The sequence below is a fragment of the Channa argus genome, chromosome 22 (assembly GCF_033026475.1).
Source record: "Channa argus isolate prfri chromosome 22, Channa argus male v1.0, whole genome shotgun sequence".
NCBI classification, from domain to species: domain Eukaryota; kingdom Metazoa; phylum Chordata; class Actinopteri; order Anabantiformes; family Channidae; genus Channa; species Channa argus.
The window spans coordinates 9,092,672-9,118,276 of NC_090218.1; the positions used below are offsets into that span (position 1 = coordinate 9,092,672).

The 25,605-nt window shown below is 39.9% G+C and overlaps 2 protein-coding genes across 7 annotated transcripts in view; one reads left to right on the forward strand and one right to left on the reverse strand.

Annotated features, from left to right (window-relative positions):
* Positions 1 to 21,304, forward strand: part of sh3pxd2b (SH3 and PX domains 2B) — a 31,870-nt gene extending 10,566 nt beyond the window's left edge. For 2 of the 5 annotated variants that reach the window (XM_067491872.1, XM_067491876.1), the window contains 12 exons: positions 4,664 to 4,740; positions 9,306 to 9,397; positions 12,977 to 13,002; positions 13,474 to 13,509; positions 15,019 to 15,150; positions 15,465 to 15,566; positions 16,368 to 16,451; positions 17,095 to 17,212; positions 17,418 to 17,620; positions 17,831 to 17,877; positions 17,996 to 18,121; positions 18,201 to 21,304. In XM_067491872.1, coding sequence (XP_067347973.1) covers positions 4,664 to 4,740; positions 9,306 to 9,397; positions 12,977 to 13,002; positions 13,474 to 13,509; positions 15,019 to 15,150; positions 15,465 to 15,566; positions 16,368 to 16,451; positions 17,095 to 17,212; positions 17,418 to 17,620; positions 17,831 to 17,877; positions 17,996 to 18,121; positions 18,201 to 19,709 — 2,552 coding nt within the window. In that variant the 3' untranslated portion in view covers positions 19,710 to 21,304. The remainder of the gene's footprint in view (positions 1 to 4,663; positions 4,741 to 9,305; positions 9,398 to 12,976; positions 13,003 to 13,473; positions 13,510 to 15,018; positions 15,151 to 15,464; positions 15,567 to 16,367; positions 16,452 to 17,094; positions 17,213 to 17,417; positions 17,621 to 17,830; positions 17,878 to 17,995; positions 18,122 to 18,200) is intronic. The other 3 variants (XM_067491874.1, XM_067491873.1, XM_067491875.1) reach the window with 3 other exon arrangements.
* Positions 21,305 to 21,433: 129 nt separating this feature from the next.
* The window catches only part of stk10 (serine/threonine kinase 10), a 35,877-nt gene continuing 31,705 nt past the window's right edge, over positions 21,434 to 25,605 (reverse strand). The window contains exons 12-20 of one of the 2 annotated variants that reach the window (XM_067491871.1): positions 25,202 to 25,325; positions 24,902 to 25,081; positions 24,622 to 24,714; positions 24,374 to 24,503; positions 24,169 to 24,293; positions 23,883 to 24,071; positions 23,659 to 23,784; positions 23,430 to 23,572; positions 21,434 to 23,306 (exon numbers count right to left, since the gene is read on the reverse strand). In XM_067491871.1, the coding sequence (XP_067347972.1) occupies positions 23,282 to 23,306; positions 23,430 to 23,572; positions 23,659 to 23,784; positions 23,883 to 24,071; positions 24,169 to 24,293; positions 24,374 to 24,503; positions 24,622 to 24,714; positions 24,902 to 25,081; positions 25,202 to 25,325 (1,135 nt within the window). In that variant the 3' untranslated portion in view covers positions 21,434 to 23,281. The remainder of the gene's footprint in view (positions 23,307 to 23,429; positions 23,573 to 23,658; positions 23,785 to 23,882; positions 24,072 to 24,168; positions 24,294 to 24,373; positions 24,504 to 24,621; positions 24,715 to 24,901; positions 25,082 to 25,201; positions 25,326 to 25,605) is intronic. The other variant, XM_067491870.1, reaches the window with a different exon arrangement.

The following is a 25,605-nucleotide window of genomic DNA, read 5'->3' on the forward strand; positions in this document are numbered from 1 at the left end:
CATAATTCTTCAAAACCTCACTGTTCTGTGAATCATACAAGATTCTTTGTCCAAACATTCCGCTGATTCAGTTGAACTCTCAGTATATGGTCCATCTGCACTGTATTAGACAACTTTACATTCATCAAATTATTGATTTAATATTTTTAGTTTTCATTAGCTTCCTACAAGTAGTAATTATGTTTGTAAGGAATAAGGGCCTACAACAATTCCTACAGACATAAAATTTTATGGGAAATTTTTTTAAGAGAGAGCCTCACCCGAAAACCCCACCCATATCTCCCCTACCAAGCATGGGATGAGTGGGGGTTTTGTGGCCTTGCAGGTCTGGAACTCATTGAAAGAATACACACACACACACACACACACACACACACACACACACACACACACACACACACACACACACACACACACACACACACACACACACACAGTTTGTTGGATGGACTCTTCAGTAGAGAAAGGAAAGAGGGAAGGAAGACAAAAAAATGCTTTTCATACTATCCCTGTTATAGTCATAGACATATACAGTATACTGACTATGCATACTGTTACGTATTCTTAAGGTACTTTGATTTACTCTTGGATTAAAAAGTTTATCTGTTCTGTCTTCTAGTAAAGAGTTGTGAGTCTTTGTAAGTTCTCACTACTCTTACAATTCAGGTTCCCCTGAGAGACACACTAAACATAAATCCTCAACTGGTCCAGTGGAGTGTGGCATCCTGAAAGATTTTCACTATGGATCTCTTTGTAATAGTAGCTTGATGTTATTCGAAAACCTCATAAGGGAATGAGTCTTAGAGCTCTGATAAGGTGATACATGTCTCTGAAAAGGACTCTGAGCTGCTTCATATGCTGAAGAACTTTCCCAAAGGCAAAAGAAAATCATTCACTTACAGAGCATAAGTCTGGATTGTGGGCTGAGGCCAACCTAACATGGCACGGAAGTGGTTTTTCCTTCTTGGTTTTGTTTGTTCAAGGCCCCAAGCTGTTTTTTTCTCCCCTTGTATCTCCACATCAGCATAGTGACTCGTCTGCGTGTGTGCATAGTGCAGAATTTCTGCTTTGTTTTCAACTAGGTCTTCGCACCAAAGGCTTGGCTGCTTGTTTTCTTAGGGCCAATGCTTTACCTTTCAGGACTTCCAGTAAGTCTAAACTTGGCCAGTTACCTTACCTTTTATCTTTATCTAGTAGGAAGTCAACTGTTTTTTATTATTGGTTCATTTTCATGAGTTAAAACATGACATTTACATTTGATACATTAATCGATGTCTGTGTCAGCTAAACAGCCTTTGAATAAGAAAAAAAGCCAGTATGCTGTTGATCAATTATCTAATGCTGGGGATGTTTAAAAGATGCATCAAAACCCAACGTGGAATGTGAGTCTGTCTTTTTTAGGGCCTCTGCATGAGGTAATGCTCTTTCATCAACTTGGATCCCAGAAGTACATTATCAGTTTGAAAAATGTGTTGACGTTTTTCTTTCGGCTCCTAATGATAGAGCAATGCTATATATGTTTGTAGCTACTTTGTTGTGCTGGAGATCTCTCTGCCTGCCACAGTAGGGTGCACAGTATTTTGAGTATGTAGAGCTGAATAATTTACATTCCGTACATTCCATTACATACAGTCAGCAGAAATACACACAATAGCAAAAATGTTTACAATGGCCTTGTTGGTTATGCCTCATTCATATCATGTTCATCTCTTGACTGTTAGAGAGACCACTATTCTGACCTGTCTAATTTGGCAGCTTATTAAGTTGCCCTGTCAGCATCTTACCTAAAATCCCAGTAATTGTAGCACACAGACATGTTATTGTGGCTTTAACTTAATGAAAAGTAGCTGACCACCTTAAATGTTAAATGTTGGAGTGGTTCTTTTAAGTCCTATCTGAATTCAAATGTGTCCAAATGTTATTGCAATCATAAACATGTTCTATAACTGCTGCATCTCAATCATGTCATAAATGCTTTTATTTCCACAATCGTCAATAGTGGCTCCTTTCAGAAATTACCAAATTTCCCCTCTCCCCTTTTATACAGACAGCAATTTTACCTGATCCAGTGATGGTATAAAGGGCGGTCTGCAATTGTCACCAATACCATGTCCCCACCTTTTTATAAAGCACAGCAAAAGGCCCCAGTAATCCTGCTTTAAACAGGCAGTGCAAAAGGGGCATGTGTGGTCACAGATGTTTGATACACTTAATCACTGCTGGCTCACAGATTTGCCAGAAAATCTACTCTGCTCCAGCTCGCCTCCTTCCTCCGTCTGTCCCCACACAAGTCCTTTTCGATGGTTGCACCCATGAGCTGCTGTGCATACAGAGTGAGCTGTGTTGAGTCAGTGCTTCTCTCTTGACCCTGGAGAGCTTTGGAAAACTGTCAAAAAAGCTTTCTGTTTGAGCAGTAAGAGGAGAGGGGAGGGGGGGGTTGACTTTCAAATCTCTTTAGTTTTCAAGTGTGTCCAGTGTGTCCTTAGAGATTTACACTGTCTTTTCCCATTCTTAATTTGTTTAATCTCCTTTTTCAAGTCTCCTTCAGGCAATGCAACAATGCTTCTGCTCTGCACAGGTGAGAAATTAGGCTGGTCAGATCACGTACACTCTATTGCAACCGTCATGTAAATGGTAAAGCGGGTTCCCGAAGTCAGGGGAAGGAGATTAGGGGAACCTGATTCCCCCAGGTAGATTTCTCCTGGAAAAATGTATGCCAGGTATACTCTTAAAGAAGTATCTAATCAGCTTTCTCCTACAGCAGATGTATGTAACAAAAGGCTGCAGACATGCTTCAAAGGCTAAATGAGAGAGAGATCATTAACAGTCCACCTGCGTGTACAGGGCCTTGTAGAAGTCTAAGTAAGCCACTTTGATTTAAAAAAAAAAAAAAAAAAAAAAAAAGAAGCTCATATTTAAACAATGAATTCAAACACTTTGTGTGGGGATTAGCTGTCTGTCTTCCTCTCTCTTTTCCTCTTGATCCTTCTGAGCTGTCACACTGCAGAAACACAAACATAGCAAAAAGAAAGAAAAAGGGAAATAAAATCATAAGGCATGTTTTCTGTCACTATAAAGTTAAAATCTATGATCCAGGCTTCCAAAATAAATCAGAGGTGGAGAAGAAATCAGATTACTCAGCTGCTGCATGTTTACATGGATTTCCAGTAGCCAGGTTTAAGTGCATGTAAACTTTGTTACCTGAAAGCTGATTTCTCTGATTAAACTGGTTACTCAAGTGTCTGTAAACGCTGTCAATAATACCTGATTAGTTCAGAATTAATTCGACTCAGGTGGGTGTTTTTCCTTAGCCTACATGACACAATGGCAATAATATTCATAGTTGCTGTGATAATCACAGTTTATATGTGACTATAAAAACAAAAAATAATTTGTGGGTTTGAGAGTTTATGAAGCAGGAAAAGCATTGTTTTGTAGGATGGAGGATTAGATGGGTTGACTGCTCCGTTGCCATTTCCAGTGAGAATCATGTTTCACCAAGTCTACTTTAAATACTTATTAAAAACACTGACAACCATTTATTACAGTAACTACTCTAAACATGCCCCTATTGGATTCTGGATTTGTTACATTTTTGACTTCCTGCCCAGTTTGTGTGTGTATTTAAAAAGGTCTCATTGAATTTATTTGGCAAAGTTCAACATCAGAAAATAGATGCTGTCTGTGAGACTTCTTGCATACGGTTACTGTTAGTGTTTAAAGAGATCTATTTGTAGCCATTACTTGTTAATGTTATGGCTGCACAGCTTGCCTGGGCCTGTGGTTATTTGTGCCTAGAGATAAGAATAGGAAATAGGAATTCGAGCTGTCATGCAAGCATACTTTGCTTTCCCCAAATCATTTATTCATTACTTGGAAAGGCCAGCTATTCACCAAGCTCCTTACCCATCTCATTGTGATGTCATTGGTATTGATGATTTGTCTGTATTCTGTCTGCATGCTGATTCACTAACGATGTTCCTGTGGACTTTCAAAGAGCAAGTATTATGGAAACCAAGAAAAATGAGCTTTGTGGATGATTGGATTGTGAGAGGCCTAAAATCTTTGTAGTGTTTTAATGTTATTATACTCGAATCTTCCACTGCAAGTGCAAGCATGTTGATACTGTGTGTGTTGTGTTATCACAATCAAATGTGTAGTCAGACTGACGAAGATTAGAAGATTAGTAACTTGCAGCTGAGTGAGGGCAAAGCATATGGTTGGAAGTGTGCTTTGAACACTCGTGTTTCAAAACAAGCTAGAAATACGGTTTCTTCTTTTAGTCAGCTACAGTAATATACTGTATGCTAAAGCTAAGCTAGCTGCTGCTAATATTAAAATATTGGCTTGTTACTTTGTTGGGAAAAGTACATATAGTCTTACAAAACACCATATTAATGTCGTCTTTGTGCATCAGAGGGGGATAATTCTACTATGTGTTTATTACTGATGTCAAAGTGAGTAGTGGACTTGTATTCGAGTCCATTATAAGAAGAGGGGGTTCAAGTGTTTTGGCCACCTCATTCATTTTAAACAGGGTGCACTGCATAAAATTGCACAGGTGGTCATAATGTTCTGCCTGATTGGTGTATAGTAAGTAACTGTGGTCCTTTTGATATACTTGTGTTGTCTTTTCTAAGTCGGTTTTTCATACTATTTTCAGGAAAAATCCTGTTTAGGAGAAGCCATATTAGAGATGTGGCCATGAAAAGGCTGAGACCCATCAACGAATACTGCAGGGTGAGTATATTGTCTAATATGTGACTAACTTATAAATCTGTAATAAATATATTGAAAGCTACACAGTCTAGCAAGTAGGGATGGGTATCATAGGTATCATTTTGCTTTTCTTATTTAGCAATTAACTAGCTATTAGCTAACAGTAAGCATCTGTTGGGATTAGAGGGTATTTGTAACTAGTGATGGCACATGGCAGGCAGTGATGCCTCTGATGTCAGTCTTGTTCATCTGGAGCACAAGATCTATCTTAATCACCAACTCCACCATCTAAATGAATTCCTGTAATCTGTGTAGAAATTGGGCCCTGTAGATTCTGATTTGAACTGTTGCCATGTTAGCACCCGGGTTCTGTACCCAACTCGATTAGAGAGCATTAACACTCTTAGAAGGCAAATCTAAAATCATTGCAGAAAGTACGGTGCGCAAAAGTAGACAAAGTATCTAATTTGTATGAACAGAAAAATATACTTTCTTATACTTTCTTCGTTCCCTCTGAATATAAATATGTGAGCAAGTGGTAAGTAATGTGAAAGTAGCCATTTCTTTGAGCTAAACCAGTTACACTGAGGGACGAGATCGTCTCATTTCATAAACATGTGTCATTAAATATGGTGCTTTAAAAAATGTACCCTCTGCTGATTTCTTCTCCTTTTGTATGTATGTCATACTAAACTTTTTCTGAGCTTCAAAGGCCACCTGAGCAAACACGAAATAGTTTTTGCTTTACCAACTGAGCCACTGCTCTGCCAACTGAGCAGTCATCCATGGACCACAGTGGTGGTGGTTCGATTCCCTGTTTTGCTTGGCCGCAAGTGTCCTTGGGCAAGACACGGAAATCCCTAAGTAGTAGCGACTTGAATATAGGAGCTGTCGACAACAATTATCAAAACCAACAAATGCTGTATTTATTAAAATTAAGCTCAAAGTCACACTGTAAGCTTTGGGTAACAGCAAGCTTTATAGTATCATATTTTTCCAAGAATAGCTATATGAAAAATGCTGTTGCTCTTGCCTTTTATATTGGCACTGAGTTGTGTGTGCGGCACTGAACTCCTGAGAGCCAACCTTGGTGACAGCAGGCATCCACCCTGCTGAGGTGTCTTAAAAGCTCCCCAGTGCTTTGTTGCCGAGTCTGACCTCTGCAAAAGGATCCAAACTAAAGGAGAATTTATCTCTAGGGATCAATTCTGTATATGCAAAAACCTGTAGCTGCAGATAAGTGAGAAGTGGTCGTTCTAACAACCAGATGTTCTTGCCTCATAAGCCCATTGGGGAAAATATTTCTAAATATTAGAAATATGTTGTTGGGTTGCTGTCAGAGAGTTTATTGTCAGAGAAACTACGGCACTTTGCACTAGTTAAAAGTAAATATTGTACAACTTGCATTACTTTGCCTGTTACATGTTTTTTTTTTTTTTTACCAGCTCCACTGTAGCAGAACTGTGTCCATAAAACTGTCTATACCAAGCAACTAATTCCCTTAATTTGACAAAAATTTAACCACAGCAGCCTAAATAAATAAAAAAAAAATTATAAATTACGATGTTCAGGTTCTTAGCAGTAAGACACAGTTTTGTGCCCTTGAAATAAGTTCTAAGCAATAATTTACAACATCATTTTGGATTATTGTTTGTCTGCTGTAACTGAGGGGTAAGTTTCCGACCAGACTGTTTCAAAACATATTTTGGCTACAGTTTATGATTAAGCTGTGAAATAGTGCTCAGGCATTTCAAAATACAGGATGAGCTGTTGTTTTATCTCATGCTGTGGTGTTTCTATCAGTGGTGCCAAAGGCAGGGAGCTTGCTGGTGCTGAGCTTGCTCCAGTCAGCACATCCACAGCCCATAGACTTTGTTTTTGTTTTACAATCTAGCCGCAGGGCCCTTAAACCGTACATAGCTCATTTTGTCTATCTGAAAGGGGAATTTGAGGAGGTTTTTACAAGTGAGTGACTGACTTAGCTCTTACTCATTCATCCTTCACTTCATCCCTCACCTGTATCCTTGTCAATAAAGAGAAAAGCAATTATATATTGTAAACAATGTTGAGGGCTGGAGAGGCTGGTAAACATACAATCTACCCATCAAAGTGTCTTCTGGGATTAAAGGAATGTTCAGCCGGTGTACGCCAACATCTTTAACCACTTATTTGAAAAGTAAGAGTTTGGGGGAGAAATGTGTAGAGTTGTGGGTTTATGCCTATGGGTGTGGATGTTTATGGGAATAGATGAGCCAGTTTCACCACAGTCAAAGTTGTTTTTGTGGCAATACTGTATCTGAAAAGTTAAAAATGCAATGTAGATGTGGATAATTGTTCAGTTGTGGAGTTAAATGGTCTTTTATTTGTTTTTTTGTTTTTAGGGCTAATTGATTTTGTCACAACTTGCCACATGATGTATGTCAGCAGTGTCAATCACACATAATTGATAACTGATAAAAGGGAACTCTTTTGATCATACAATTCAGATCTTAGAATTCGGCCTTGGCAGTGAATTTGTGTATTATAGCAACTGCTGAACATGACATAAAAAATTTCATTTTCATCCACCCCCACATGCAGTCAGGTTGACCAGGTGAAACCTCATGTTATTGTTTGGGAAAAGCTGAGTTAGCTCCTACATTGTACAGCTGAGGCTTTAATCTGACTCGTGTGGAAGTTCCCTGGTTTTGAAATCTTTACTAGTTTGAATGTGTTTCCACATTAAAATAAAGGAAAGGAGGAAAAAAAAACACAAGGAATTGGTCATTGTGTGCAATAAGTCAAGACAAGACTGTGGGGCTGAGATTACTAGCCAGGTCTCAGAACTTAGTGAAATTCATCCAGTCAAAAGTTTATTAAGAAATAAATCACCAGGGCTTCATAAAAAATACTAAAAGAAATTGTAAACATTAAGTATAAGTAAGTATTAATATGTGCTTCTGAATAGGCTTCTGAGGACCTCAGACATTTTTGAGAGCAAATGCTTTTCTTTGTGAGTAGTTTTAAAATGTATTCAGATATATTTTGCCCTTTTTTAAAAATGTAGCCTATACATTGGCCTCTAAATTCTCCATCCACTGTACCTTTTAATAGGAAGCCATGAGTAGATCTCTCATTTCCATTAGCTATTTGTTCATTGGTGAAAGCATGCACACATGCTTATGCACAAATGCACAGGCACACACAATTACCTTAATGCTGTCTGCTGTAAAGAACACCCATAAAGTCCATTTGCTGTAATGTACTCAGAGCCTCCCTCCCGTTTCCTCCCTGGGGAGAATTGTAATGAGTGGACGGGCCACAAACTGACACGAGGAGAGGAATAAATCCAGACGGAGCAAAACCATTTCAGAATGCACTCTGACCTCAGTCATAGCACAGCATTCTTGGCTGCAGGACTACACATTGTGGGGGTCCTATGACGATCACTGGTAAACCGTTTAAGCTAATGGAGGAAGTTACTTTAAATTGGGAGATTCTAAGCTTAGACTGAAACATAATAATGTATCAGTATTAAATATGTAGCATGTATCAACAAGCATGTACACAGCAATCATGCACAACTGCACTTTTTATGACCAATGTAAACACTGGTTTCACACTTTGTCCTCGGCAGTTTTCTGCTCCTTCAACCCAAACTGAGATTCACGGTCATAACTATGACAAGGCAAATGTAGCTCATGGGACAAGGACACAGGGTTGGGTCTTTGGCTTCCATTTCATAAACGTCAGTCCTGACATTATTTGTGTGGGTCAGGGAGTGCAGGAGGTAGGCAGAGTTTCTGCTACCTTAAAAGACAGAACTGAAACACTTAGGGGTATTAAAATCAGGTGGAGGCCAGCAGAGGACGCTTGATGGATAGGATTGAGCTTTTCCTGCCAGCAAACAGAGGAGGACTGGCCCACCTCCCTCAGCACTGAGAGAGAGAGTCACCACAAGGTCTTTGGCAGCAGTTATTCTGTCTTCTAGCTTGTGACATCAAGCTGTTAAGGTGATTATCTGTTTAAAGGCTGCCCTTTAGAAGTTTGAAAGTGAGTGAATGACATTAGAAGAGGCAGATCAATGATAAAATGAAGAATCATGTGAGTGAGAGAGATGTCACACCAATAAAGTGGAAACTAAACGTGTGTCTCTTGTCTCCTGTGTTTCAAGACTATATGTCTGCACAATAAACTACATGTGTTATTCTTTTAATTAGAATTGTATTAAGGTAGTGCCACCCAAATATATCAAGTTTTCTACTTTTAATTGCTTCAAATGAACACTTGCATATTACCCCTTCTTATTATTGCACAATCCATTCTTCATTATTGTAGCTTACCTATAATTGTGGCATATTTGGAAACAAGATTATTGAGCAACCGTAGAGAGGATTAGAGTAATGTAGGAGTGTTAAAACATATTTAAAAAATCGAGACAATGCAAATGTATACTGTCATTTTATAACTGTCTGAAGAAGTTCCCTTGAATATTTGATGGACACATTGCATTTTCTGAAAGGCCAGACACACAATGAATGCTCTGTTTGAACTCCGGTTGACTTTCATGTGATTACCAAGTTTTCTGCTATCCTACTTCCCCGCAGGCCCTCATTCAGTTGCCTGTCTACATCTCCCAGTGCGAGGAGGTCAGAGTGTTTTTTGAGACTAGACCTGAAGACCTAAACCCACCGACGGAGTAAGTACCATCATTGTACACGCAAAATAGGCACACGTATATATTTCAACTGTTAGAAGCTGCCATGCTCACATGCAATGGAAACACCCATTATGGCTCCCCTGACTCATGCCATGTCGTGTCCTGCCAGCATTTAGCCCCAGTTTGGTGGTAATGAGCATTCATTACACCCTCTAATGAATAGGAATTCACACTGTTGAAGAAATCCAATAGGAAGTAGTGCAAGAAGAAAAACACCTCATAAATCCTTTTCTAAATGCTGAGTTAGCATTTAAGCATGTAGCTGCAGCTCGGATCAGACGGCTAAGATTGCATAGTTTCTCTGAAGGTGTGCAGAAATGCTTTGGTGTCACTTGTAAATATCAGCCAACACGTTAACGTCATATCCGCTGCTGAGAGCAGTGGGCAGTGAATGCCAACAGGCATGTGTTGACACACATATGAAGTCATTCACTGGTCTGGGTCACCAATACCTTTAGGGCAGTGGAGGTTATGGGTGGCTGCCTCCATAGAGACCATAGCGTGGGGCTCACATTTTGACCTCATAGATGGTTTCTACATCAACAGCTGTCAGCTGGGGCATTAGTTTTAACCTCTCTGTCATCACATGCTGATATTTGATGCCAGGCATGGAGAAGATGCCTCAGTCATCAGGAAATTTACTTAAGTCCTGTGATATATTCCAGGCCCAGCAGTAAGATAGGATGCAGTGAAGCAAGTATTTTTTTCTGTGTGCAAGACTGTTGCAAAAAGCAATTCCTAAAAATGAGCCTGTGATTGTGTCCCAGTCCCAGTACTACCATGCTGCATCAGTACTTTTTGCTGGTTACTCCCAGAGGATTTACTGTAGGCCACTCCAATATATTTACTACCACTCCCAACAGTATTAAGGACTTTATTGTTTACAAAGATGTTTTCCAAGTTCTCGCATCAGTACCTACTTGATGTCAAACAAATTTAGGAGCTTTAGCAGGCAGGTTGTTCATTTCACAAAGTTCTCCTTAGTTTAGGTGTCAGGACTCTGCTAACCCCCCTAGTTACCGTGACATTTAAACTTCCTAAAACTGATTAGCCAGTGATATTACAAATTACTAAGCCCATTTTGGATAAATTGTATATTGCAAGTGCATCAGGAGCTAGAGTATTACACAGCGCATTTCAAAAATTAGATAATCCATGTGACAGTTCAGTTCAGCTCCTCATTTGCTCCTTACCTGAGGGGAAAATATACTTTTACAGTGCGGCAGGCCTTTGTTTAACAGTATTAACATTTTTTTTTAGAATAATGACTGTACATGAGTTTAACGTGCCGTTAGTAAGTCTCAAGTTTAGCAATGAAATAATCAAATGATACAATTTCCACATTGATAAAAGCAGCACAGTATTTATTTAGTGAGTATCCATCAGCAGTGACTTACATGAGTGAGCAGCTGGGACGTCTTGCTCAAGGACAATTAAAGGGACACGTGGCTGTATAGGGATTTGAATATGAGACGGAGACCAGTCTGCCACGCACTGTATAATCTGGATGGATTTGATGTGCCTTATACACTCACTGGCCACTTTATTAGGCACACCTGTACAATTTAATGCAGGCCAATACTGCAGCTCTGCCATGAATTCTACATTTTTTAAATGGTAGTTTCTCTTTTTTTTTTTTTTTTTTTTTTCCATTTGAAACTGTCAGAGTGGTAGGAAGCACATTAAAATACTTAACCAATTTGCCAATAAGCATTAGTATTGGGAAATAGTTCAAGGATTTTCTCACTACAAATGTTATTAACATATCCTCTCAGTATCCACAGTCAAGACAAGCGCACATTTCCTGTGTCTTTTTGGAGGTGGGGGACCTTCAGCTGTAGTGGTGTTGTATTATGAAAATCACATGTAAAGAAAGATCTCTGAAATCTCTAGTGGTTAAAGAAACAATATGTCTGAAAGCCTGCCAGCAGATGGTTGATCTATATGCATATATTCTGACAGCTAGACTCCTCTCTGTGTCCTCTTTGCTCTTGCTCACTCACACACTGCTTGCTGTCCTCTTACAGAGGAGGTTGGCTAAGGACACTTATACCTCAGGTCTCATACAAAACCCCAAGCCTGTTTAGGGAGAAGCAGGGAAGAGCAGATCAAATATTTGAGGCGGATGAATATAGGGAAGACCTTGGTTTGTCTTTATTAAAATTGGATTACTGCTTTCTGCTAGTGCAGCCTGTTGTTTGGCTGACTGACAAAAGAGCTGGTGTACAGACACAGCAACAACTGTGGGGAAGATTTATCATGGCCTATATATCTACAACACTCATCTTAGACTTCCCTCTTAACAGCAGCAAAGTGAGTGTGGGAGAAGTTGAAGAGAAGAAGAAAAGGAGTACTTACTGAAATTCTAAAGAGGAAGTTGATGTCAGAAAACCAGAAAAGATGGATGAGAACTGGGGAGGGAATGTTTCTGTGAACAAGAGGAAGTATTGCAAAAAGGAAAGGGGATTTTTTTATTTCCCCCAAAAAGTTGAAATTGAAGTTATTCATTGTTCAGTTGAGTCGTTCATAACCATCCCTAGAGTAACCACACGAAAACATGTGAGCATGAGCAAACTTGTATTACACCAAGGGTTCTTAGCTTGACCCTGGTTTCACCTCAGGTCAAAAAATGCAAAGTATACATGTACTTTTCATACCTGTTACTGTAATAATCCAAAACCTAGGAATTGCTTTGGTTGGCCCATTGGGTCGGGAGTTATAGTACATAAATGGCTTCACTTATAGGGAAAGGTTTATTGAGCTTTAAGCCCCTGCAATTAACAGCTCTGCCGATCGAAGAATGCTTTATGTGGCCAAAGAAATGATCAAGGGAGATGGAGTGAGTTAAGTAAATGTGAGCTGAAAGGAAGACGATGGAAAGCCTAAATGTGAGCGCACAATATTTAGACAGTGAGAGAGTAAAAAATTGAACATTAACCACCACTGAGTTTTCAGGGCATCTGGACATTGAATCGTTCCTGCATCCTGCTGTAGGCTGATGGTCGATTTATCTGGCTAACGTCTAAACCAGACACACCAGATGCCGAATTTAATTTAACTGACTACATTTCAGAGACCAGCTATCTAGAAGCTCTTTACTCACACTAGAGAGAGGCATATCTTTTTCTCATATGGAGCTGGTGCACATAAATCTAACAGAAATGATTATGCTAGTGGCAAGTGTTTGCTATGTTGTGTTGTTGCACCATCACAAATTAAATATCAAATCAATTACGCTACAACTAAGTTTAGTTGTTTTTTGTCATAGTTCAGATTGCAATAAAGTTAATAAAGCAGGTCATCAATAGTACGAAATGCATAAATACAAGAAACAAGAATTATCTTAAAACAAAAGAAGCAAGGGTCATTCTGTCAAAGTATAGATTAAATGACAAGTAATGAGGGATTCAAAGAACGTTTTGGAATATTTGACTTTAAGGAGTTTATGTGAATAATAATAATGATGATGATGAATCAATTTTGGCCTGGAATAAATCATAAGCTCTGCAAATGTATTTATGTCCTGGTGGTAATGTAATGATTTCCTCTCATTACCAGGGAACCCATTGGAAAGAAGAAATCAGGTAAGCTGCAGCTTTATTTGTATGTTTTAGGTGAAAACCGGGTTTGGTGGTGTTTGCTGTGGCGTCGTTTTCTTTTAAAATATGAGCAGTTTTACATTCGGACTCCTATTAATTGTAAGAGATTTTATAATTAACAGTAGAAGTGACAGAAGACTCAGTAACCTATAATATGACATTATCGCCATCTACTGGTCATTGGCTTTCACACAGGTAAAAAGGAAAAAAAAAACATTTGAAAAAACAATACAACAATTTCAGTTTCAGAAACAAAAACATATTCTGCTCATGCTGAAAAATATTAAAAAGCTTACCTGGAGTTTAAAATTCCAGTACCAGTTACCAAGAAACCACCATTTCTGCAGGTTTTTTTATTTTTGTTTTTTAATACTCTTCCTATCCGACTCACTCTTTGAATATTAAGTTCAATCAATGTCATTTTTTCAGTTTTCCATTCATTTTCCTTTCCATCAGGGTTTGTGGAGAGAGCGACTACTTTCCTAAAGCGAGGTAGTAAACGCACTGTCATGCTTGGTCGTGCTGTGTGTGTGACCCGGTGGGTTTCTAGTGGCCCGTTCCCCTTCTCCTTCCCTGGCCTGGGCAGGAGGGATGTGCCTTTGTTGATGGCTTGGGGCTTGCATTGGCTCTGTAAAGGACGGATTCTGTATAATTAATCTTGTGTAGCTAATTTCTGGGGACATTTAAATATGATTTGTTGCAACAGAATAGACTCACCATAATCATGGGATTTTAACTGTTAACACATCGTGCTAAGACATTTATTATATATCAGGGATCCAGTAGGGCCATGTATTCTAGCTACTTAACTGTATGTCTTCTAGCGAAATCATGGATACAGTACTTAGTTACACAAATAATTCTCTAGTGCTGATCCCCAGAGGCAGAAATAATATCACTAGCTAAATTGTGTGTAAATTATTGAAGCAAAATAAACTTTTATGTTCGGAAGTGCTGCAATGAACTATATCTCAGATATTAGTGCTAATATTCATTGTTTTTTTAAGAATTGTAAAGGTAGAATTATACATGTAGCTTCCATTTAATATAATTACGTCGTATTCTTCTGGTGTGTTTAGAGCAGTTTTAGCTGCGTGTGACTTCTGAACACGTTTGCTGATCTGTATCCATTAACACCCTCTGTGATGCACATTTTGTGATGGATGTTGTGACTCCTCATTCTTACCCTTTAGGCAAATGATGGCACAAAATAAGCCTTCTCTGCACCTTTCCCAGATTTATTACATTATTAAGATGAACAATTTTTTTTCATTATTGTGGTTGTTATTAAGAGTTGTTAATGATAAATCAATAGAAAGGAGTTTGGGTTTTTTCTAATCAGCGGTTCTTTTGTGAGCCCTCAACTTGTTTTTCATGTGCTGGCTTGTTGCTAATATTGGTGGTGGGTCTTACTGGTGCTAGTTTGTTTCCTATGTGGACATCACAGCCGTGTTGATGACCAACTTAACCCATGACACGCTTTAAAAAAATTTACCCAATCACTCCCATTCTCCAAATCTACTTTTGTCCTCCTGTCTGCTCATTGTCTCCCTCACGCCATCTCTCCAATCACGTGTGCTACCTACTCTGCTTCCTGTCTGAATGAATCTCCATACTCTAGATAAGCCTCCTCTCATTTAAGCCTTTTACATAATTGTGACCTAGGATATATTTGTGGTGTTTCATCATAAATGAGGTGCTCACTACAGATGGATTTTTGTTCATAATTGGATCTTCAGGTTCTTCAAAAGTGCATTTAAAAGCTTTTATTTGAAAAGGCCAAATTCCACTGGTCAATGAGATGCAGTTCTAAAGGTCAAAATCTCAAAGCCACACATAAGCGTTCTTATGATTCAAGTTCATGTACATCACCTTAAAGTCACCTTGTCTAACAAGTAATGAGTGGAGGCTTTTGTACGTTATTGAGATTTCATTCTTGACCCTCCTGCAACACGTGGTGAGAGGGAAAAGCCCTAAATAAGCCTCTGTTGTGCTTAACAGGAGATTCCACCTCAGCAGACCCTCTCCTCCTCGACCAGTATGTGGCAGTAACAGACTATGAGAAGCAGGAGAGCTCTGAGATCAGCCTGCACGTGGGCCAGGTGGTGGAGGTCATTGAGAAAAATGAGTCTGGTAAGTTCTATATGTATTTATTCAATTAACTTTTGATTGTGCTGAGGTAGTTGGTTTAAAAACCACTTGGGCTATTTCTGATGCTGAAAGATCAGCATCTTGGGTTGACCGCTGTTGAATGTGCTGCTAAACCTGATTTAGTAGTAGATGGACAGAGGCATGTTAGAGAACAGTAGTAGTTATAAGTATCTGTAAGGTTATTTTATTGTTCAGTTTACCCATGAATTAAAAGTCTACATGTATTTGTTGGGCATTACAGCATCGGAATAACATGACTTCTCATATGTTGCTGTTTTATTTCCCCATCCAATCAGGGTGGTGGTTTGTGAGCTCAGAAGATGCCCAGGGCTGGGTCCCTGCCACCTGTCTTGAGGCACAGGACGACCCTGATGACTTCACTCTTCCGGGGGAAGAAGGTACATAAAGCTTTCCACGTTTCTGCTGGTGTGTGTTCCCGCTAACAACAGCAGCCTAAATATGTTTAATGTAATGTATGTAAGCAATTGCAAGGTGAACAAAACATGAATTTAAAAAAAAGATTTTGTGGCATAAAGTCCATAGAAAAGTGTGAGGGGTGTGTGTGTGTGTGTGTGTGTGTGTGTGTGTGTGTATATATATATATATATATATATATATATATATATATATATATAAAAAGTGACACTGCGAAGATACTACACAATATATGGTAGGAGCCCTGTTAAAGACCAGAGTACCAGACCAATATGTTAACGTATTGGCAGATCACATGTATGTGATGTTAATGTGGACAGTGACTGTCTAGGTCTAACATTGCAATAAAGTGTGGTCAAGATGTCCAGTGTTGCCCCGGAAGTAGTAAGATTTAATAAATAATAAGACGATGCAGATGGCTGATATCGCCGTTTCCTACAAAGCATATGGTCTATAACCTAAGTTTTAAATCAGTCCATCCTCCGTTAGTAGCATAGTACAGTAGTATCTCCAGAAAACTGGTAAAGAGAAGGGAAAGTAGGACTCAATGTCTGGTCCCTAAATCAATGTGATTTAAAAGAAATAAAAAACAACCAAACTTTGCACAAACCTTGACATATCACCAAACCTGCTACGAGTAGCTGTCAGTATTTCATCAGGTCCAACAGTAATGAAATGCTTTACTATAAGTTGAAAACATCACCTGGATGCCATATGTAATGTTCCCTTCCTATTTTGCCCCACTTATTGTGCTGGGATGTCAGTGCCTCGGAGATTCTGGTCACTGCCAAGGCACGTGGGTCGCCGCAGAACGTTAGGGGATCTATTCAGCACAGGCTTTGGGCAAGGTGGAGCGCACGCCTTTCTTTCCCCCTATTCTAAGTGTGTGTGCACACACACATGCATACACACGTGGATGCATGTTTGGCCATGCCTTTGCATGATGCAGCTGCTGCAGCTGCTGCATGATAGACCCAAGCATGGAAATGAAATCCTCGCATGCTAAATTGATTGTTTATAATGTATGTTTAGAAATTAAAAACATTTTTAACCTGCATTAATCAAGAATCGATACATGAATAGTAGTTTTACTGTAAATAGGATTTCTATAACATAGAAATGCAGTAAAAACAGAAATTAATTTCCAGTCCAGTAACATTTGTCCTGTTTGTGGCCAATATTTGTGGGAGACACTGTCTGTGTTTTGTGTGTTGCACATTTGTGTATCTTACATCTTCTCACTCCACAAGATGCTGCTCAAGCCTTGCCTCATTTAATCACACAGCAAAAGTTGAACCAATTTACTTCTTTAGAAACAGTATTTCATCCCAAATCACATAAGGAAGCATTGTGCTGGACAGAGTATTCTGAACAGTGTTTTCTCTCCCAGGCCTTAATATGTGCTTCCCAGTTTGTGAGCTTATACACAGTAATGTTCAAAACAGACATTATGTTCTCAGATTTAACACAATTGCTGTTTTCTGACCCTAGAAGAGAAGTATTCAGTGATTTACCCGTACTCGGCCAGGGACCAGGACGAGATCGACCTGGAGAGGGGCATGATTGTCGAGGTGATTCAGAAGAATTTGGAGGGCTGGTGGAAGATCAGGTAATTTAACTTTAACTGACCCTTAACCCGACTTACGGAGGCCAAAAATTAGAACCACTTCCTGTGTGACTCCACCAGCCACTATGACCTCAATAATAAACAGAATTACAAGTAGAATGACCTTTTTGACAGTTCCATCTTTAAAACTGAGAATTCCTGGCAGAGGTGCTCTCTTGGACTGTATATGTATCTCTTCTCTGCTCAGGTACCAGGGCCGTGAGGGCTGGGCCCCGGCCTCTTACCTGAAGAAGTCTGACATTCAAAGCCAGAAGCAGTCAGGGGGGGTTGCAGTTCACGCCAGCGCAAATGACCTAGACGGGTTTTCCAGACAAAGCAATGCAGCCAGAGAGAACCGAGACAACAACCACAAAGAAAACAGGCTCTCGTTCGCCGATGACAACAAAAGCAGTCAGTAACGTTTTTCAAAATGCAGCTCGTCTTTGTCTTTTCACATGTATCTTTATCAACACTTGATGCATGTTCCTAAATTTAAAATCACATGAAAGACTAAATGAAAAATATGTTGTGCCTCTCATCGTGCACAGTGCAAGTTTTAAAATGGGCTGTTCTCTGCAAAATCCACAGCTCAAAAAAAAAAAAAATGTTTTTCCTCCACAGAAGTGGGATCGAGACACAGACCTCCTCCACGCAGAGATCTTACCATTGTAAGATTTAAGACAGATGGGATTTTATTATATTCAAAGAAAGTTCTGAACTTTCTCCTAACAAAAAATTTTTAATGACTTACGAGTCTTTTGCATGTCTTGCTTTCACATTACACAGCCCCGTGGTCCGAACCTGCCCAAGCCTCCCGTTCCTCCTCAGGTTGAGGAGGAGTTCTACACAATAGCAGACTTCCAAACTACCATCCCAGATGGTATTAGTTTCCAGGCTGGAATCAAAGTTGAGGTGGGTTGGGTACTTTAAAAAAAAAAAATCTATATCTCTCTCTCCCAATTGATTGATTGATTTGAATTTTTCCAACCAGGTGATTGAGAAGAATGCGAGTGGCTGGTGGTATATCCAGATAGATGACAAAGAGGGCTGGGCCCCTGCCACCTTTATTGACAAGTACAAGAAGACCAGTAATGCTCTACGGCCCAATTTCCTTGCCCCTCTGCCCAATGAGATGGAGAAGCTGAGACTGGAAGATGGTGGTTCTTCAAATGTTTCAGGCCCAGATGACAGCTGGTCAAAGCCTTTACCTGATGAACCCACCACAGTCCCTGAGTCCTCTGCCCGGCCTAAACTGAGAGATTGGAAGTCCAGTGCCGCCAAGGGGGCCTCTGCCTTCTCCGGGCCTTTGCCTCCAGCTGCCCCTCCACCTGAAGAGAAACCAGCTCTGCCACCTCGAAGGGAGTCTATTAATAAGAGTTTTGAATCTGAAGTAGCAGAGAAACCAAGACCTGATCTTTCTAAGCCTTTACCCCCAAAACCCCCAGCTCCTGGTGTCATTGTGCCACTGGTAACGCCCAAGACGGCTCCCTTCAAACCAGACAAACCACCAGAGCCAAAGAAAGAAGATAAAAGCAAAGCTCTTCACCTTCGGAACGAGATGGGCCTCGAATGTGGTCACAAAATCTCTGCCAAAGAAGTAAAGAAGTTTAATCTGAAACCGGTACCTAAACAACCACCAAAACCCAAAGCAGAAGTGCAGGAGGAGAAACCAGAGCCAACAGGCCCTGCAGTGTTTATGAAGCCCAAGCCAGTGGTCAGACCTAAACCTGTACCAGCTGCGAAGCCAGACCCCCCTGCAGAGAACAAACTAGACATCACCAACCTGAGAAGCAAGCTGCGGCCTTCAAAACCTGCAGATCTTGGTCCTGGAGCAGCGGATGTTGGCCATCAGAATGAAACCTTTGCAGCAGTAAATAGCTCACACCCCAGTTCACCTCATAGCTCTCCCCCAATTCATGTCCCCAATCTTAATAATGGTAAGTACAGCGATGAGCCAAAACTCCCCCCAAAACACATTAATGGTCATAGCCAAGAGAGCTCATCACCCCCTGCAAAACCACCCGTGCCTCCCCACAAGGAACCTCCTCAGCGACCCCCTGCAATGGTTCCAAGGAGACCTCCGCCTCCAAAGAAGACTGACTCATCTAGCCCAACTGAGCTGAAAGAAGACGCTCCCAAAGCTGGACCACAACTCAGCAGACCCCCCCCACCTAAACCCAAAGGCTTTGTTCTGTCACCTGCAAATAAAGAGAAAGATGAGCCAAAGGTTAAAGTCCCAATTCCTCCCAAGCCCCAGTTGAAGAGTGAGAAGCCCAGTCCTCCCAAAGACAAGCTTCCACCTTTACTTAAGGAGCCCAGTAAGGATGAGCTGTATCTAGCTGTGGCAGACTTTGAAGGGGATGAACAAACCGCTGGCTTCAAGGTGGGTACAGTGTTTGAAGTGCTGGAAAAAAACAGCAGCGGCTGGTGGTTCTGTAAAAATGTAGGAGAAGAAGTCGAGGGCTGGATCCCTTCGAATTACCTGAGCAAGAAACCTTAGTGGAATTTTGCTCTCCAAACCATGAGTAAAGAAAAAAAGGTTTTAAATGAACAAAATATCACTACTTTGTAGCTTGGTAGCCTTTTTTATTTATTAGGTACCTTTTTTTTAATGAGGATATTCTATCTAAACTGAACCAGCAATAACACATAACCTTATGGGTCTTGTGGTGTTTACTTTTTTTAATCTAGATAATCATTAAGTTTTTTGTGAAGTTACTTGCTTCTGTTGCCAAATGCTAGTTGCAGGCTGTGCCAGTCTTGTACAGTATTTACGTAGAGTATAAAACCGATAAATGTACACCCATGCCTTCTATGATATGGTGCCTCAATAGTATATGCAAAGTGCTTAATAAACATTATGCAACTATAGACATTCAGTAAAATATTTGACTAAAACTCCACAATCATAGTAGAAACAAGATTTTCAGATCCATCTAGTCTAACCTGAGCAGCAAGCAAACAATAGCATGAGGTCATGCTGTCTTTTAAAGACGGCACATGAACTCACTAGGGGAAGCAGATGCTTTTAGAGAGCTGTTATATCAAATAAAATAAAGTATTTGCCAAGTATAAAAGCCATTTTATACTCAAAAAATACATACATTTTTGTGCCCTTATGTTTGTCAACTGCATAATTAATGTAACTAGTAAGAGATGTGCACTTTTCCAGTCATTTCAGATGAGGTAATTTAATTTTGCACATGCTAAAGGAAGAATGTCACTGTGCATTTTAGTTCTTGGTTTTACTTGTTATTGTAGTTTTTGTTGTTGTTTTTATGTCACAAAATCTCTCATGTAGCGAAAAGGCAAGAACAAAACAGGCAAGACGTAAAGATGAGTTTCAACAGCCATTACACACCCAAACGAATTGCGAAGTGCCACATGCAGAGCACGTCTGCATATCTGAGACATGGCGTGAGAAATGGGAGCTTCATGGTGATGTGTGCAATGATTTACAGTATTGTAAGTGTACAGTCTGTTCTTAACAGACATTGGGTGCTAAACAAGTGTGACCATTGTGTAAAAATGTTTTACATTTAATGCTTGACTGGTCTCAAGCATTAGAAACAATATTCTTAATTGTACAGTAATGAGTCATATCTGAGCTGTTGTAACTCTTTGACCCATATGTTATGTCTTTTACCGTGTGTAGCGATGAGGAGACTATGGAAAAGAGCCAAGGAGGAATCTGGCTGGTTGATGTGTTGGATATTTCTAATTAGGGGGGAAAAAAAATCTAATTTACTTGGTCTTTGAAACATCTGGTGGTCCAGGTTAAACAAACAAAAAAAAAAAAACCTGTCCATGAATCTGGACATAATCTGACAAGGCTATAAGCCATAACATCAATTGTTCGGCTTCTAGTCGCTTTAATGTTACACCACTTACCACCTGTGTTTTGCAACGAACAAGTGTTAACTCTAAAAGTGTATCGTTAGGTTGAAATGGCTTCGGTTAATTGAGAGGATGCTACAGTATAGTACACTGCATGGCAAGTGAGGTGTCATTTCAGTATTGTAATCTTGTATTTTTTATGTATTTTTCATTCCATTGTCTCCTTTTATCCAAGTCAATAAAGTTTCTGATTTTTCAGCTCAGCTGTCCAATCTGTAAACCAGTATTTTAACGTGTTTATTTCCTCGTGTTAAAGGTCCAGTAAGATTTGTGCTTTGATGGCGTCATCTGCTGCTACTACCAGGAAGAGCCTCCACCACGATCCAGTAATTAGAAAACTTGCATTTATTGAGTTATTTACAACAATGGGTTCCCTCTGGTACAGTTCCCCTCCATGAAAACAATGTTAAGTAAAACAGACAGAGGAAGACATACGAGAATGTAATGTGAGAGAAAGTTTTTTTTTTTTTTAAACAACAAATGTAAATACTTCCCAAAGACAGTGTGAGATAGTGATCAAGCTGTACCTGATTCTGCAGGCCATACTGCTCTAAACAAATTCTTTCACTTAGACCAACAAGTTCCTTGGCTGCAAACTATATTTAAAGGCACTCCCTTAAAAATGATATGAAGAGTTATGTTCCAAAATAAGATCAGGAAAAAAACAAACGACAACCCTAAATTATTGCCTTTCAAGTACTAAAATCTGTGGCAATGGAAACTTTTTTTTCTAAAGCAATTTTTCTATCAGAACATTGATTACATCTGTTTTTGGTTAAACTCCTCACATTATTCCTCTCAGTGCAAAGGAAGGCAGAGATAAAGACAGTTCTTAAGCTTAGCGAAGACATTCTGGCCACATGATTAGAGAAACCTGTACAACCCAGTGCAGCAGCTTGGCCACCGATTCTACTTTCACAAGGTTATAATTCCACAGTGTTGATGTTGAAACATTCAAAAAGGTGATAATTCTGCTGGTGGTCTGTTTTTGGCCCGCACATTAAAATGCACCCCAGCACGACTCCACCGGCCACTATAAGCTCAATATACAAATTGTACAATTATCACCTTTGTGACAGTTTGAACTTAAAAAGGGAGAAAATAGAACCTTGCAAATGCAGAATTAATGGCAGCACGTTCCACTTTATGGGTTTACTGGACATTAGTTTGCACCTAATGACCAGTGAGAAATATTGCACTTTGGTTAGCAGGCAGTGTATTTACTGCACATAGTATACAATTTATATATTTAAATCCTGTCTAACATCATTCAAAGAACAGTATTTTGCTTTGGCTTCATCAGTTCCCATCCAGTGTGACTGATTTTACAGTAAAAAAAAAAAAACGGCAGCACAGAAACACTGCAGATAAGAATTCCCTTGCCTAAAAATTAAAATGCAATTCCTTTGTAATTTTAAAAAGAAGAAGTTGTAATATCTTAGGATTTAGCCTCATCCCAAATTTTAAACAAAATGCGAAATAACAAGCAAATCCTTTATACCATCAGTGTAGGTTAAAAAAAAAAACAACACAAGTTTAAATTAGCATTTACAGTGATAAATCTAGATAAGGTTTCTCTTACATCAATAAAATAAATAAAGGCAAATGAGGTGAAGGGGCCCAGGCACAGCTATGGAAAAAGGTAAATCATCAAAGTTTGGTATTTTCTTTGGAAGGCAGCACTGATAATTGGGGTAAATAAAAAGTGCATAGTTACTGGCTCACCAGACTACATAGAAACAAACACGGTTAAAAGAAATTCCCTCGCTGGTCGCTTTAAACACATTTACACATTAAGACTGATAAATTGTTGTCTTCAACTCAACCCCAAACTAATAACTCATATTTCACTGGTGAGCATTAAGTAGCAGACATGAACAAAAAGTGGAAATGAAAACACTGAATGGGAGCAGACGCTATGTAAATGAGGTGGACATTTTTCCAAACAAGTTAAAAAGTAGCGGAGGGATGGAGCGAAAGCAAAGTAAAACTGAGGCAGCAGGTAATTGTTACCACCTGTACTGTAGGTGTGTGTTGATCTAACATTGGTCGGCTGTTCTTATGTGTTAGAAGAGTCTTGATAAGGCACAAACTTAGAGAGTTTATTGGGAGAACTGGGGTTCGGGCAGTCAGCGACCTCAGTCATCTTGAAGAAAGCCTCCATCTCCCTTCTCTTCATGTTGAGCTCATCTTCAAGGGCCTAGAACAAACAGAAATACGAGTGAGAGGTGACAGAAAGTAAAGGAACAGCCGTTATTTCAGTGTCTCCCTGATCCACATTTGATGCTGCGAGATGTTAGTTTTTGGTTGTTTTATCATTTACCTGTAGTAACTTTGAAAGGAGACATGTACCTTCTTCCTTGGTTTCAGCTGATCCCTCCATTCCTTCATCAGCTGGTTGTGTTGCTCATCCAGCTGTTTGAGCCTCTGTGTCTCGTTCTCAACCAACAGGTGGCATTTTTCATTCTGGGGCACAAAGATCAATAATCACTACAGGCCATTTACTCTGTCCACGTTGTCCACCCATCACAGAAAGACGTGCGCAGACGTACCTGTAGCTGCTGCAGCTCTCTCATGTTGCTCTCACACTGCCCCAACATCTCCCTCATCTGGCTCTCGTGTTTCTGCTGCTGATGCAGCTTCTCTGCCTTCTGCCGCTTCTCCTCCTGCAGGGAAAACTAGAGAGAGGGAGACAAAGGCAGCAAGTCAGTGCATAATTAACTTCATGCTTTAATATGGAGTGAAAAAAAACCAAATTAAAAAATTCTCCCTCTACCTGTTTGATCTTCTCTCTGTCCTCGGAGGAATTCCCAGTTGAGTTGATGCGGAGGCTCTTCTTGAACATGGTCATCCGGGTCTTGGCTTCGCTACGTTGAATCTTGGGCAGCCGGTGCTTTTCCTGCTGCTGTCGAGCTTTCAGGATCTCAGTCATTCGCTGATTGTAGCACTGCATCTGCTCCAGCTCCTGCAGGGAGAAATTAATTCCTGTGAGCTCCAAGACTTCATTTACGACATGGTCGCATCATTCACTACGCGAAGGGAAGCTCGATCTGCTGATTTACCTTCTCGTGTTTCTTGAGGAGCTGATGCCTCTGGAGAAAGTACTGATCTTTCAGCTGCTGCTTCAGTAACTGGTGCTTTTCGTAAAGATTTCTCTCCTCCATGTCCCATATTGTAGCTTCACGCCCTAAATCAGTGATCAAAGCAAAATATGAAAAATCACCTCATTGTGTTTCACCGCATCCCCAAGCTGAAATGATAGCACACCTCTGATTAGTTCGTGCTTTTTGTTCAGGCAATTCCTCTCCATCTCTGTAATCTCTCTCTTGTTGTTAGAGATGATTTTCTTCAGCGTGGTGTCCAAGTAGACCTTCTGTCCGTTTATGAATTTCTCCTCCTAAAACACAGAAAGTAGGTGTAAACAGGCCTTTTCTCCGTGCAGGATAAAAAGTATATTCCTATAACGGTTGTGGTGCCTTAACAAAAAGGAGAACGGAGTTAAGAAAGCAACTCACCTCTCTAATCCTCATTTCTTGGTAGGAATTCATCTTCTGTTTCAAAGTGTCTTTACGCTGATTTCTGGGCAGCTTATCAACAGACTGTTTTACCTTTTTTTAAAAAATAAATAAAGATTTGAATCTTAATTTGCTGGCTAGTTTGTAGGTGTATGTGAGTATGTACTGGGGGAAAAAAAAAAAGTCTTGTGCACGGTTTGCACAAAAGTATTTTCATTATTTTATCCACATTCTATGATTTATTACCAAATGAAAGCAAGGTGATTTCTAACACACACACCTCCTTTTTTTGTTGTTTTAGATGCTCCTGGAACCTGTGGTTTTCTCGTTCCTGCTCAATTTTGATGCGCTTGGTTTCTTCTTTGAGTTTAATATTGTGGTCTGCCTCCATCTTTTCAATGGTTTGCTTATGCTGCTTCTCCAGGTTCTCTAGCTCCATGTCATAGTGCTTCTTCTTGGTCTGAGATGCACCAACAGGAAACAAGATTAGAAGGTACATTACTAAACAACTGATGGAGTCCGAGTGCAGTGTCTTGTACTACTTCAGCAACATGTATCAGTGTGTGTTGCTGTGACTCACATTCATTTCCTGGTCAAAACGTCTCTGCATTTGATCTCTCTGCATTTCCAGTTTGGTGTTCAGAGCAGCCTGAGCGCGGTGCTCTTCCTTCTGCAGCAAACGGAGCTCACGCAGCTCCTGACGTCTGCACACACGCACACACACACACATTAGCTTTGATCAATTCTTCCCAGCTCTTCCTGTAGTTGCTTTATTACAATAAATGTTCCAAAAACTACAAAATTACATTCTCTAACTAATCATGCAAAAATGATAAATTATCTGACTGTTTAGAAAAGTAACTCCCACACTTGGCACCAATTAATTCTTATGTTTGGGAGGTGGGTGGAAACTGGTTTATTTAATTGTAGACAAGTAAAACTACAGGAATTCTGTTTGCAAGTGCAGTCATGGTGTAATGCCAC